At 41.6% G+C, this 12448-nt stretch overlaps 3 protein-coding genes across 4 annotated transcripts; all 3 read left to right on the top strand.

The window, feature by feature from the left end:
* Positions 1-562: 562 nt before the first annotated feature.
* Positions 563-1493, top strand: LOC115731224 (protein BUNDLE SHEATH DEFECTIVE 2, chloroplastic). 2 transcript variants are annotated; one of them, XM_030661866.2, is made up of 3 exons: positions 563-842; positions 934-1099; positions 1204-1493. In XM_030661866.2, the coding sequence occupies exons 1-3, from the start codon at positions 717-719 to the stop codon at positions 1218-1220; spliced, it is 309 nt and encodes a 102-aa protein (XP_030517726.1). In that variant the 5' UTR covers positions 563-716; the 3' UTR covers positions 1221-1493. The 2 variants fall into 2 exon arrangements, with proteins under 2 accessions (XP_030517726.1, XP_030517725.1); XM_030661865.2 differs by having other exon boundaries at positions 567-842; positions 934-1082.
* A 2592-nt stretch (positions 1494-4085) lies between these two features.
* Positions 4086-7268, top strand: LOC115756971. Its single transcript, XM_048277351.1, has 3 exons — positions 4086-4291; positions 5650-6831; positions 6945-7268. Exon 2 carries the CDS (start codon positions 5727-5729, stop codon positions 6777-6779), a length of 1053 nt encoding a protein of 350 aa, XP_048133308.1. The 5' UTR covers positions 4086-4291; positions 5650-5726; the 3' UTR covers positions 6780-6831; positions 6945-7268.
* Positions 7269-8652: 1384 nt separating this feature from the next.
* On the top strand, positions 8653-11997 carry LOC115756973 (deSI-like protein At4g17486). The gene is made up of 4 exons (XM_030696991.2): positions 8653-9086; positions 10620-10907; positions 11171-11251; positions 11611-11997. Exons 1-4 carry the CDS (start codon positions 8954-8956, stop codon positions 11751-11753), a joined length of 645 nt encoding a protein of 214 aa, XP_030552851.2. The 5' UTR covers positions 8653-8953; the 3' UTR covers positions 11754-11997.
* The last annotated feature ends 451 nt before the right edge of the window (positions 11998-12448 follow it).

Genomic DNA, 12448 nt, shown 5'->3' with positions numbered 1-12448 from the left:
TTAGAGTTTAAATTGAGGAAAAAAAAATTAACTTGTTCAATCAAAAATTGGTATTCACATGATGATTTAGTAAACTTAAGATGATGGTGAAAAAGATAAAATAAAATTTTGCAAAAGACTGGAGAAATTTCTTTTTGTCAAAAACAAATTAAAATGATAATTTCAAATTGATCAAATAAACGATGGTAATTAACTCAAGTGAGAGTTAATAATGTAAAATGAGTTGGCGACCTTAGCATAGAAGATGGTTGATAGACCAAAAGTTTTTTTTTTTTTGGTCAAAAATAAGAAAAGTTAGGATAGGAACTTAAAAAAAAATTACGTTGGTAATTTTTTTTTGGTCGAAAACGTTGGTAATTAACTCAATTGAAAAATTGGCAACACAAGACTCGTTGATAAAAGTTGGTAATCACTATGATTGAGATTTTCTTTTTTGGGGGGTCTATCGCTATGATTGAGGTTGGTAATGTGTAAACAGAGGTTACAAGTTTGAAAACAAATTTTCACAGAGAATTAGAGGATCATGAAAACGTAATTAGCATACACAGAGGCGAGAGCCCGTGGCTGTCTATAAGGATCCTCGTACGTTGTCGTTTCGGGGTCCCTCGTTTTGTCTCTCTCTCTTCTCGGATATGAGAAGCGCGGTGGTGGACGTCTGTCGTTGCACTCGAGCTGTTCGATGAAAAGCCCCTGAGAAAAGTTCTTCCTTGGAGAACATGATTCCGAAGCAGCTACGCTCCTTCGGTGTCGGTGCTGCTGTAATTCTTGGCGGCTTCGTCTCCCTCAACGTCGTCTCTAGTATCACCATCGGCATGCTTCGGTCCGTCGCGGAGACGAAACGGGTAAAAAAAGTCGCATCCTTTCTTAGTCCTTGGGAAGGTTTTGTTCCTTCTTGATGCTGAAAAAGATTTCGAAATCGATTGAATTCTATAGAAAAAGTCCGCGTTGCCTTGTATGGTGTGTAAAGGGAAAGGGTTCTACATATGCAAGCTGTGCAAAGGGAATGCCACGATCCAGTGGTCACCATTGCATGACCCCATAGTCATAAACCCCTGCGTTTGCCCTACTTGCGATGGAAACAGGTTTGTCAAGTGTATCCCTACTGTTCTTGTCTGATTCTCTTTCTTTTTTGAATCACGTGTACGAGAACATCTGAATTGACCCAAAACATCGGGAACTGGTGTATTACTCCTTGTTTCACAGGATACAGCGTTGTCTGAACTGCTTGGGGAAGGGCTATAGTTGAGTGGCGATTAATGTTGATACATCGAAGAGTTCACAAAGCTGTCCAATAGTAGAAAAGGAAAGCAGTTGTGCAGCTGGAAGCAAAGATTAAGGAGCGGCAGCATTAGGGAGGTGTGTGGCAGCTCGGTAAGGAAGTACCATTGTTAGTTTCAGATGCTTAAAGATTCCAATGTAAATTTAGGGAAAATGTTAAATGGTTTCCCGATCAAGTATCTTTGGATGCATCCGCCACCTGAGATTGTCATGAACGAGCTTTATGGATTATTTTGGATATGGCTTCTACAAAGTGACTGCATCTGAGATAGTTAACCCCAGGATTAATGAACTCATGGCCTTAGTTGATGTTGTGAGCGGTCCATCCAAGTTAAGCAGTTGGATTAGCAGCAATGATTTTAATTTGCACAACTCTTTGTGTTGTAATATGCTGTATAATGGGACTATCAGGCATCAAATACTACTGAGCTCTTCTATACTTGTATTCCTATGTAAGTGTAATATCGGATTGCTTGATTCTTGCCGTTCCTTTATTTCTCTTCATCGCGTTTCTGTGGTCTGCATCTTGTGATTATTTGTTTCTTGATGTGGTAGCTTGTTTCTGGGTTATTAGATCGCCTTATGAGTGCATGAATGCTGGTTTACACGAGATGAATAGGTCCAATTGCGACCTCTCAACTGTTCTTAAGGAAGGGCTTGGATGATTCTTTCACCCACATGCATCAGGTTCACAAACTAAATCTGTCCTGCCACTGGCCTTTGAGCAAGAATGAAAACAGTTGCACGCTCTACTTCACTCACAAAAGGTTCTCGATGAGATCTTAGAACACTTTGCACTCAAAAAAATCTCCTCCAATGTCTTCACATAAGTATATGACTGTTTCAGTGCGTAAATTGTGTGATTCCCCAGTTTGGTTGCTGAGGATGTGAATCCTGCCCCCGTTGTCATCCATGTAGCGGGTCTTTAAAAGTACATGTCTGACTGTATGGAGTTTATGTTTTGTGCGTGAGGTGGAACAATTTTACATCCATCTAATGACAAGACGGACCCAAAGGATCCTGTGAATAGCGAACATTTTTGGGTTTATTCTGTTTTGTTTGAGCAAAGTCATGTTACAGAAAGAAGATGTTAATCAGTCCAAATCCACAAAGGAACACTTCAAAATCCAAATAAAAGGGGGAAAGTTACATCCGCTACTCGGGTTTTGTTCTTCTGCCCGATATTTTACTTTTGGAATATGATGCCGTTCATGTATAATCTAATCTATCTTATCAGAACGATGTTTCGGTTCAAGCTTCTAGCATTAGCCTAATGTGATGTTTGATATATGACATGCGAAAGTCTGGTTGGAGAGGATGATGAGCTTGCTGAGGTTGACTTTAGCTTGGTAGTAGTCGACGTGCGTTGACTCAGCATCAGACCTCCCTCGACTTTTGAAATGGGTTTTTTCCTCTGTGTCGGATGGTGTTCAGACCATTGGAGCCCGAACTAAGTCGAACAGAGGACCCAGATCGATCCGCAGGTCATCCAGCAGTTGCTGATCAGTTGCGCCCAGGTTTCCTCTTCGTTCGTGGCTGGCTGTCCTATCGGAACCCCTAGGTTGAATAAGGAGACCAAGGTCTCGAAGTCAGCGAGGAAGCTTCGGCGAAGGAGGAGCATGAGAAGCGACAGAGAGAAGGGACGCACAAAACATAAGCTTTGATGTTTGTAAAGTGCGTGGGAATTATGCCACTTTAGCTGATGTTTTGTTAGGTGTAATTTCGTGTCTAATAAGGAAACTCAATAGAGAATGCAAAAGATAATTTTGGGTTCTTAATGAAAAAAATATATATATAAAAAGGAGGAGGATTTTTCCCTGAATTTTTAAAAGAAAAGTTTGCCCTTGTAATGGACGAAAAGAATTTTCATGTAAGGATGACAATAAGTCGAGTTTAATAAGGTACCAAACTCATCCCGAATACTAGTATGGATTTAATTTGGTTCGTGGGATGGGTTTGAGATTTCGTTCACGGATTGATTTAGAAGTTTTTCTTGCGGATAACTCCAATTCAATAGCCATTTTACCAAAGTATTTTATACCCTGCCACATAAGTAACGGTATGCACTAATGAGTCCAAATCACTAGTGAGTAGTGGCCATTGGCATTTCTTTGCAACATCCACAGTTTCTAGCTCATTTCTTGTGACACCTATCATTTTAGGTTTTCGTGATCCTTCAATGTATACTCAAGATGGCTTATTATTCAATTTGTGTTAAATAATTCTCTTTAATAGAAAACTATGTCAGTGAAACTAAAAACCTTTGTGATATGTGGTATTTGATGGGTAGATGGTTACCTTGTAACCTTATGTGATATAAATTCAAAATGCCACTTACAAAATCATATAAAGTTCGGGACGATTTGAGAAACATACAAAAGTTAGCTAAGAAATGTATGATTTGAGAAATGTACAAAACCCGTCTCATTGTCATCCATATCGACACGACGATCCCAAGATCGGCACGAAACAGAGAATCAATCGTATTGTTCACGTGATGCGTACATCCTTGTCGAATTTCTTCATTCAAATGTCGCGATTGTAATTGTGTGATGCTGGTCATGGAAGATACCTCCTCATGATGGGACCCCACCTGGTATCAACAAAACCGCAATCGAAGAGCGTGACGAGAACGCGCCGCCAACCCCCGCCCTGCAACTTTGCAAGCAGGCCGAAAACGGCGCCGACTCGAAACATTGATTCAAATTTTCAAAAAAGAAAAGAAATTGCTAGAAAAAATTCCACGTCAGCTGGCCGCCCCCTCGCTACAAAACAGTGACCAGAATTTCTCCTATTTATCTCTCTCTCTCCACTTGACCTCATTTCTCCCCTCTCTCTCTTCCTCCGAACCCCTCGAGCCCTAGAAGAAGCAGCTGCTCGAGGAGCTTGCGAATCCCCGAAAGCTCGAAGTGGGACTCGGATTGCTCCGGGTTCGAGGATCGCTCAGCTCCGAAGATCGAGCTCTGAAGTTGGTCGGAAGGATTTCGACGGCTTCCGATCGTTTGCTGCTCTGGTAATGGTCTGATTCGAATTTTGCTGAAATACGATCCGTGTGTGAGTCCTGTGGTGGCGGGATCCGGTCCGTTTTGTGGCGGTTGGGCGTGTCCTGTGTCGTGGTCGGGATTGCGAGGGTTTGGGCTCGGGATTGTTGTTGTTGTTCGATGGATTTAGACGATCCCTCTAGGCTCTGGTTTTGATTTCGTCTTGAGCTGAGTAGATATTTAATCGAGTTGTGTTCTATGCTGCGGGCTGTGGTGAATTGGTTGTGTGACTTCAAGACGTGATTCTGGAGCCTGTATGTGGAGCATGTAGCCGAACCGATGTAGCGGGGTTTGCTGGTTTTTGTTCTTGTTGTGCGTAAAGTAGATCTGTTTTCAATTCGGATATGGAAACTTTTGTGCATAGGTTCCGGACCTCATTTTTGTGCAGGCATATATAGTACGAGACAAAGGGCTAAAGCGGCCCAGTCAGATCTTCCTTATTGGCCCTGCTTTGATGAATGTTAACTTGTGTAGAGCATGAATTACGAACCTCGAGTTAAGATACAGGAGACCAAGGAGAGAATGGGAGGAGGACCTCAGGAGGTGGAAATTTGGTGGAATATTTTATATGACAGGATAGTTAGCATTGTTTGCAGTGCTGTGGGAGACTAGGAGTTAATTTCTTCTTGGAAAGATTTTGTGCTGTTTTCGTTCTGTTCACTGTCTATACATCTCACGAGGAAGCATTTACATGTGAAATCTGACAACTACGTATGGTGAACATGTATTTCTATTTGTTGACCACCTTGATGCTTTTGGTAGAGAACTTGGACAAGATCTTACTGCGGTTACTGGTGGAGTAGAATACTTGGAAAATGTTCCGTAATAACTGATGGTATGCTATAAACAGTATCACTATTATACTAGACTCCATCACATAGGGAGGCATACCACCAACATAATCTTGGCTTTGCAGGCTGAAATCAGTCTTAAAGCGATCAAATAACTTCTGGTGGGATAAGTTGCTCGCAGCTGGGTTGAGTCACAAGCTTTGGATGCTGCTTAATGTTAAGCAAGTAATAGTTTGAAGTAATGACAAATGGGCCATTTGTATTGTACGGACTGCTAAAAACAACACGGGATGGACTTTGTTGTAGACCTATCTCGTGATAGTTGACCTAAAGCCATGATATATTGTGAAGACCCCTGTGAAAAATCTTTACTTTTAGTTGCTTTGAAAACTCTCTTCCTTTGACATTGGGGCATCTATTGTTTTGCTTTGTTCAATCTTCCAAATGACGTGTGTTTTGTGATTTAAGTGTCAGTTCTTTGTCTTTGTCTCCCCTATTTTCTTATTCTGTTATGTAACTTGTCATGTTTCATATCTCAGCCATCAGATTCTGCTTTGGGCTTTGGGGGTGGCAATAGCTTTTGACTTTTTGGGGTAAACTTGGAGTGAGATCTAACATGACAAAGGATAGAAGAGATAGGTCTGTATCTTCTGATAGGTTCAGAGCATCTCCACTTCGGTGTAGCTCCAGTCAACCGAAGCGCTCCTTCCCAAAAATCCCTTCTGAAACTGAGGGAAACATTAGAGAATGGGAAGAAGCGAGGTGTCCTGTCTGCATGGAACACCCTCATAATGCGGTTCTCCTCATTTGTACATCTCATGATAAGGGTTGTCGTCCATACATGTGCGACACAAGTTATAGACATTCAAACTGTCTTGACCAGTTCCGCAAGTCATTTGCAGCAACTTCATTGGAAGTACCTCAGCAAGAGATAAATCCGTCTTTAGATACAAACTTATCACCTGATGCAACATCGGACTCAACTATTGTTGACGCTGAAGAAATTATAGAGGGGCCCGTGACTGTTTCCTTGGATACCCAGGTCCAATCAGATGGACCTGGGACGTCTTCCGAGAAACCATTGCAGTCAAAACTAATGTGTCCACTCTGCCGCGGGCAGATAAAAGAGTGGATCATTGAGGAGCCAGCACGTCGCTTTATGAATGCGAAATCCAGAAGCTGTGCTTGCGAGACTTGTGAGTTTATGGGCTCTTACAGAGATCTCAGGAAGCATGCACGGCTTGAGCATCCTCTTGTGCGACCATCTGAGGTTGATCCGGAAAGACAACGTAATTGGAGGAGGATGGAGCGCCAGAGGGATATTGGCGACTTGATCAGCACTCTCCAATCCTCATTTAGTGAAGATAGGAATGACGAAGATGCCATCTTGCCCATGGAGGACAGAGGGTGGCTCACCGTGTTTTTCCTTATAAGGGTGTTCCAACCCAGTTCAAGGTCTAGGAGCAGCAGCTGGTCTGGCGCCTCAGGGACCAGGGCTCGACTGACTTTCAGACGAAGATCGACCAGATTGTGGGGTGAGAGCTATGATGGGGACATCTCTCTATCTTCATCAATGGATGAGGATAATGATTCATCAGATGGTGGCTCAATTACTCGGAGGAGGCGGGAGCGCTTGCGGCGGCAGTCAACGCCTAATAACCAGCCTTGATTCTCAAGTTTTGGATAGTATGTTTTGAAGTTTGCATTTGGATCTGGCGATTGTAAGTGCTTCTTGGTTTTGCTTTCGTGTTTTTTGGCCAGAGATATGCTTGCTTTTTGTCAGTTGAGATTTCTTTTTGCCTCTTGACTAACTTATCATGGTTGTATTTTTCAGGTTGAAGAAGAGGCCTGCAAACAAACTCTCTTTTGGCAGTGTCTACCATTTGGTTCGTTGACAATGGAATAGTAAGGTTGGACTCATTGAAAGGGGTGGACAAATTGTGAGGCATCTTTGATGTCCTTGTAATATAAATACATTCTCTGTTTGCTCTTGGAAGAATTGGTGCTGCAATTATTTACTTGTTTCTTAGAAGGGGGGGTGCAAAATAATCTTGCTGCCGAGCTTTGGGGCTCTTGAAACTTCATCTTATCGGCTTCTAAGTTATACTGCAATGGCAGTCATGTGCATACATAATACTCCTCTGTCAGACATGCTCTCGATATGGATGGATGTTTGCATTTGCTGTGTGGCATGGCCTCTAGAATTTTCGAGGCCCTTCAATCCGAGGGGATGTCCCTTGCATGTTCTCCGATGAAATTGCTATTGGTCAAAGTTATCCCCAATACATGTCTGTTTCGAGGTGCATGGTGATTGTGTTTCTCATCTGAAAATGAGGAAGAAACAGAGAAGCAAGTGTAGAGGGAAAGTTGATATCGTTTCCTGTGTCGAGAAATTAGTGAGTTTTTTGCTTTTCTCTTATTAAGATTTCCTCTATTTTCTATGCCGTTTGTTAATATAACGACATTATTAAAAAAAAGGGGAAAAAAATTGAAAACTAGCCTATACCCATCTCCTCTTTCTCTCTTCAGGCTGCAGTACTCCACCCGTGGCCACCACCACCACCACCACGGTCCAACTGGCATCGCGTCGCGTCCATATCTTCGACTGTCTACCTTGTCGCATCCTTCATCTACTTCGTCACGAGCTCATTGTTGCCTTGGGTGCCATTCTTTATTTTTAGGAGGATATATAAGGTAATGTACAATTGTAGTCTCTATGCTATTTGGTCCTCTTTAACTATTTTCCTTTGCAATATAGTTCCCCATCTTTCACAATTCACACCATCGAGTCTTACAACCATCTATCCATTATTGGCGCTATCAACTTGTCAATATGGCATCGCTAATGTGGTGATTTTTTGGGCATGTGCCGTTGACATGGTACCGAATCAACATGTAATAAAAAAATAAATATGTTAGGATTTGGTGGACAAACACAACAAAATAGAGTGTAAAAATAAGAAAGAGAAAGTGAGATATAAGATTTATTTTAATTCATCCTTAAATTAAGGTTACATCTATTAAAGGACTCCACTATATAATTATCACATTGTCTCTATTACAACTTTCAATCACAAGATAAAATGATTATATATAATAGCAGTTATTGAAGGGTTCAAGTCCAAATTACTAATAAAACTATGAAAGCCCTATGGTGTATCTCCATTATACCATCGGCGGGACAAACTTTTGCTCGTTCATCGAAAAGCGAGATTCCGTGCTTTTTTATCGTTGGAGAGTATAAATCACACCCCAACAAAATATACACGCATACATCTCGAGAGAGAGAGAGAGAGAGAGAGAGAGAGAGAGAGAGAGAGAGAGATGGAGAGAGTGTTTAATTTTGAGTGATGACAGTGAAATGGAATTTGCCCCTTTGCCACTTCAAATTTCAAAACCTCAACTGAGCCCCAGAACCCCAAAAAAAAAAAAAAAAAAAAGGAAAGAAAAGTATTGGAACATGTGAATTAAGCGGCCCTGACGTCACCACTTCCATGACTATATATATTGATGCACAATCAATGACAGCCACCTTGTCCCACCAAACGCCCGGCCGTTCCCTCACATTTCCCATTTTCTTTTCCAAGAACATCAGAAAGAAAACTGAGTTCGGCCTGATTCCTCCGGCATCCCCAACCCCTCAAAAATCCACCCCCCTCTCTCTCTCCCACGGGGAAGAAACCCAACCCAACCCCTTTTGATTGTTCTTCCCAACTCCTCCGATGGTCGATTTCGAAAAGATGGATTCTTGAAGACGAAGACGAAGACGAAGACGAAGAAGAAGGAAAATAATTAATCCTTTGGTTTTGGGGGTGGCGATTCGGTGTGGGGGGGAAAGAAAAAATGGGGGCACAGCACGCCTCCAGATCGAGCCCTGAATGCGAGACTCAAGTGATTCTCAACGTGTACGATCTCAGCCCCGCGAATAGCTACACCGCCTGGTTTGGTCTTGGCATCTTCCATTCCGGCATTGAAGGTTAGCTCTCAAGAATCTCGGTTTTGTCTTGCCTTATCCTTATCCTTTTTTTTTGTTTTTGGGTTTCTTTGGAATTTTTGTTCGAGTTGATTTTTACCAGTCTTTTTGAATTCTTCCCATCTGGGTGTTGGCTCGTCGTGGCTGTTTGGGTACCGTAATGTTGAATAAGTGCGGCTCTTGTTGAAATTTGAAAGGGGTCTTGAGTGCTTATTGTTTGTGTTATTGGCATGAGGTTTGGTGCTTGCTCTTCAATATTGTTTACTACTGTATAAACTTCTCTTGTTCTTCTAGCTTTAACCCACAAAAAGTTTCACGTGCATCGCGATGTAGAAAGAACTAAAAATGCCGGTTGCTGGAAAAAATTAAGTGCATTTGAGGTTAGGGGTGTCGAATTGCCGATTCTCGCTCTTTCGGAGGGAACTCTCGGTTGGTTGAAAAGCTCAAACAATTAGAGAAAGATGTGACGCATGCATGTATACCTCTGAACACTCCCCATTAGAGAAGGCTAGCGCATTTGTAAACTTCTGAGGCGTGGGAACTTCTGCATTTGCTAGGTTAAAGAATGGTTGAAAAGCAGTGCATATAGGGAGCAACAGGAATAGGAAAGGGGAAGGTCTAGATTCAAATTCCAGTACCACAAAAGCTTAGGCTATAGTGGATGTGATATGGACCTCATGAGAGAGCCACACCTCCAAACCTAGCTAATTGACGCTGGAGAGCCCAAGGCCAGACAAATCACACTCTGACGCTGCTCCACAGCCCATAAACTCTACAATACTGACATCACCACCCGCACCACTTGATTGCAAAACAGGAGAAATGGTGGATGCCTCCGATATCCACTGAGATGGACCTTAGGAGAACCATGACTCAAATCTTGCTATTGAGGTGGGATAGCCCAAGGTCATAGAAAGCTCAATTGAAGTCCCATACATTTGATGTGGTAACCCAAATCTTGCTATTGATGTGGTGCATATTTTATATCTTACTTAAAAAGATGAAGCTGAAAAAGTAGCTTGTCTTTTTCATGATTTTGCATTTGTTGTGACTGAGTGATCTGATTGCTGAAGCTTGTACATTTCTGGCTGTGGTACCAGGCATCAGAATTGTTCCTGGGCTTTGCTTTCGGAGTTGCGTCCTGTCATGTGCTAGATTAATAATCATAATGGGGAACCCAGATTAAAGAGTTGACTTTGATGCTTGACTTTAGTCTGCCAGTTTGATTTGCAGAGTATATGACTAGAGTTTGATACGCCATTCTTTTCCAAAGTTGGAATGACAGGAACAATGGCAGCTTTGTACATGAGGTATAAGAGAGAATTAGAGCAGAGTTTGATAATTGGCCCTTTTCTCTCTGATCAAGCAAAAAGAGATCTTTCAATGAGTGTAATCTCATAAATAATTTTTCCATTATGTGTTTTTACGTGTTACTGTAATCCATCTTTCTGCTATTTGCCTGTGCATAGTCTCTACGAATACATTTTCAGCATTGTCCACTAAAATTGAACTGACCTAGCAATTGTGTGTACGCAGTGCATGGTAAGGAATATGGCTTTGGAGCACATGACTTTCCAGCTAGTGGAGTATTCGAAGTGGAACCTCGGAGCTGCCCAGGATTCATATACAGGTGTTCTATTGCGCTGGGCCCCATAAATATGCCTCCCTCAGACTTCCGGCTCTTCATCGAGAATATGGCTTCTGAATATCATGGGGATACATATCATCTCATATCCAAGAATTGCAACCACTTCACTAATGATGTCGCTTTTAGATTGATTGGCAAAACAATCCCAGGGTGGGTGAACAGGTTGGCCCGGCTAGGTAAACAAATTTCTTAATTTAGAAAAATTTTGCTTTGTCCTATTAGTTTAGTCCGTAGAATTTTATGATAATTGATTATTCACAATGATTGAACAAGAACTCTACAATTGAAACCATTTTGCCTTTTCCACTAGTTACATAGCCCCTACTAGTTACATAGTCGAAGGCTGTTTATCTATGAAAGTGAGCCATAGTGCTACTTATGTTTTCACCATTGTGAAGAATCAATACGTTTAAAGCAATCTCCCATTTTTGTATTGTAGGTTCTATGTGTAGTTGCATTCTTCCAGAAAGCCTTCAAGCAACTACTGTTAAGCAGCTGCCAGACTATCACGACTTTTCCGGTAAGTTTTTTTACTTTCTTGTGTTTTTGGCATTTGTCGTACTCTCTAGAACTAGATTTTTTTTATAAAAATATATTGCATATTCGAACTTTTCCCAAGCTAGACTCCTGAGAAAATCATTATCCGGTCTTAGCCTCTAAGCACCACAAGATCGTGCAAAAGGTGCCACCATTTCTGCACACACCACAAATTTCGATTAAAAAAACACAAGAAAAAAGCTACTCCTTGGCATCTAGCTGGGGAAACAGATTGCATATCTGTTTTCAACAAAAACTCCTTTATTACTGTGACAAATTATCTCCTATGTGCGACCTTGATCATCGAATTTGCTTGTAAGAAATTACCATGTTGATATCCAGAGGAAGACAGTACTGAATCTATATCGACTGTGACTCCTCGGACCGAGATATATGACTCCGATCAAGAGAAGCACTTGTTGTCGTCTCAGGAAGCAGCTGGACACGTGGCTTTTATTAAAGAACCAGAGAAATATCGAGCTTAGGTAGAAAACAACCTGCTTGCAGCTACAGTAAGTGTCGTTTGCCTATCATTGCATTTTCCCCTATCTCCAAGTCCACGCTTGATTACCACAATTCAAACGATGTAATCGTTCTTTCGGAAATCCCCATTATTTGTTTCCTACATTGTGTGGTGCTCCCCTATGTAATATCTCTGTACTCCATATTATACGCGGGATGGACGAGTCCGCTGTAAATGAGTATTCATTCGACCGGTTTGTGCTTTGATCTTCTTTGTTCTGTTTTCACCGAGACTTGAAAGTACCAGGATTCAGTAATAGAAACTCCGTTGATTGTTGGGTTCAGAATTTGCAGGTGCTCTGACCTTGACATCCTAATCTCTTGCCAAAAGCCTCTAAGTTCCCTCCATATATTTTTCTTCCTAGGGAATATGGAGAGAACTTATAATATGGAGAGAACTTATGAGGAGATCCCTACACTGTACCGGAAAGTTCCTTCTCCTTTCCTCCCTTGAACCTTTTAAGGACTTGCTTAGATCCAAAACAATTAAAATCTCCAATGACTCGGACTCTTATGTATCATTTCTGGCATGCCAAGAGATGGATTTTGAGGTTTAAACTGCGGTTGAAGTTCTTCGTATCCTCTCAACATTCAATATTTACACACACGCATACGCGCTATAAAAAACCTCAAATTGGTATGTATGTGACAAATTTAA

The sequence above is a fragment of the Rhodamnia argentea genome, chromosome 4, assembly GCF_020921035.1.
Source record: "Rhodamnia argentea isolate NSW1041297 chromosome 4, ASM2092103v1, whole genome shotgun sequence".
NCBI lineage: Eukaryota > Viridiplantae > Streptophyta > Magnoliopsida > Myrtales > Myrtaceae > Rhodamnia > Rhodamnia argentea.
Note: the sequence above shows the minus strand (reverse complement) of the source record. Positions and strands in the feature narration are given on the sequence as shown.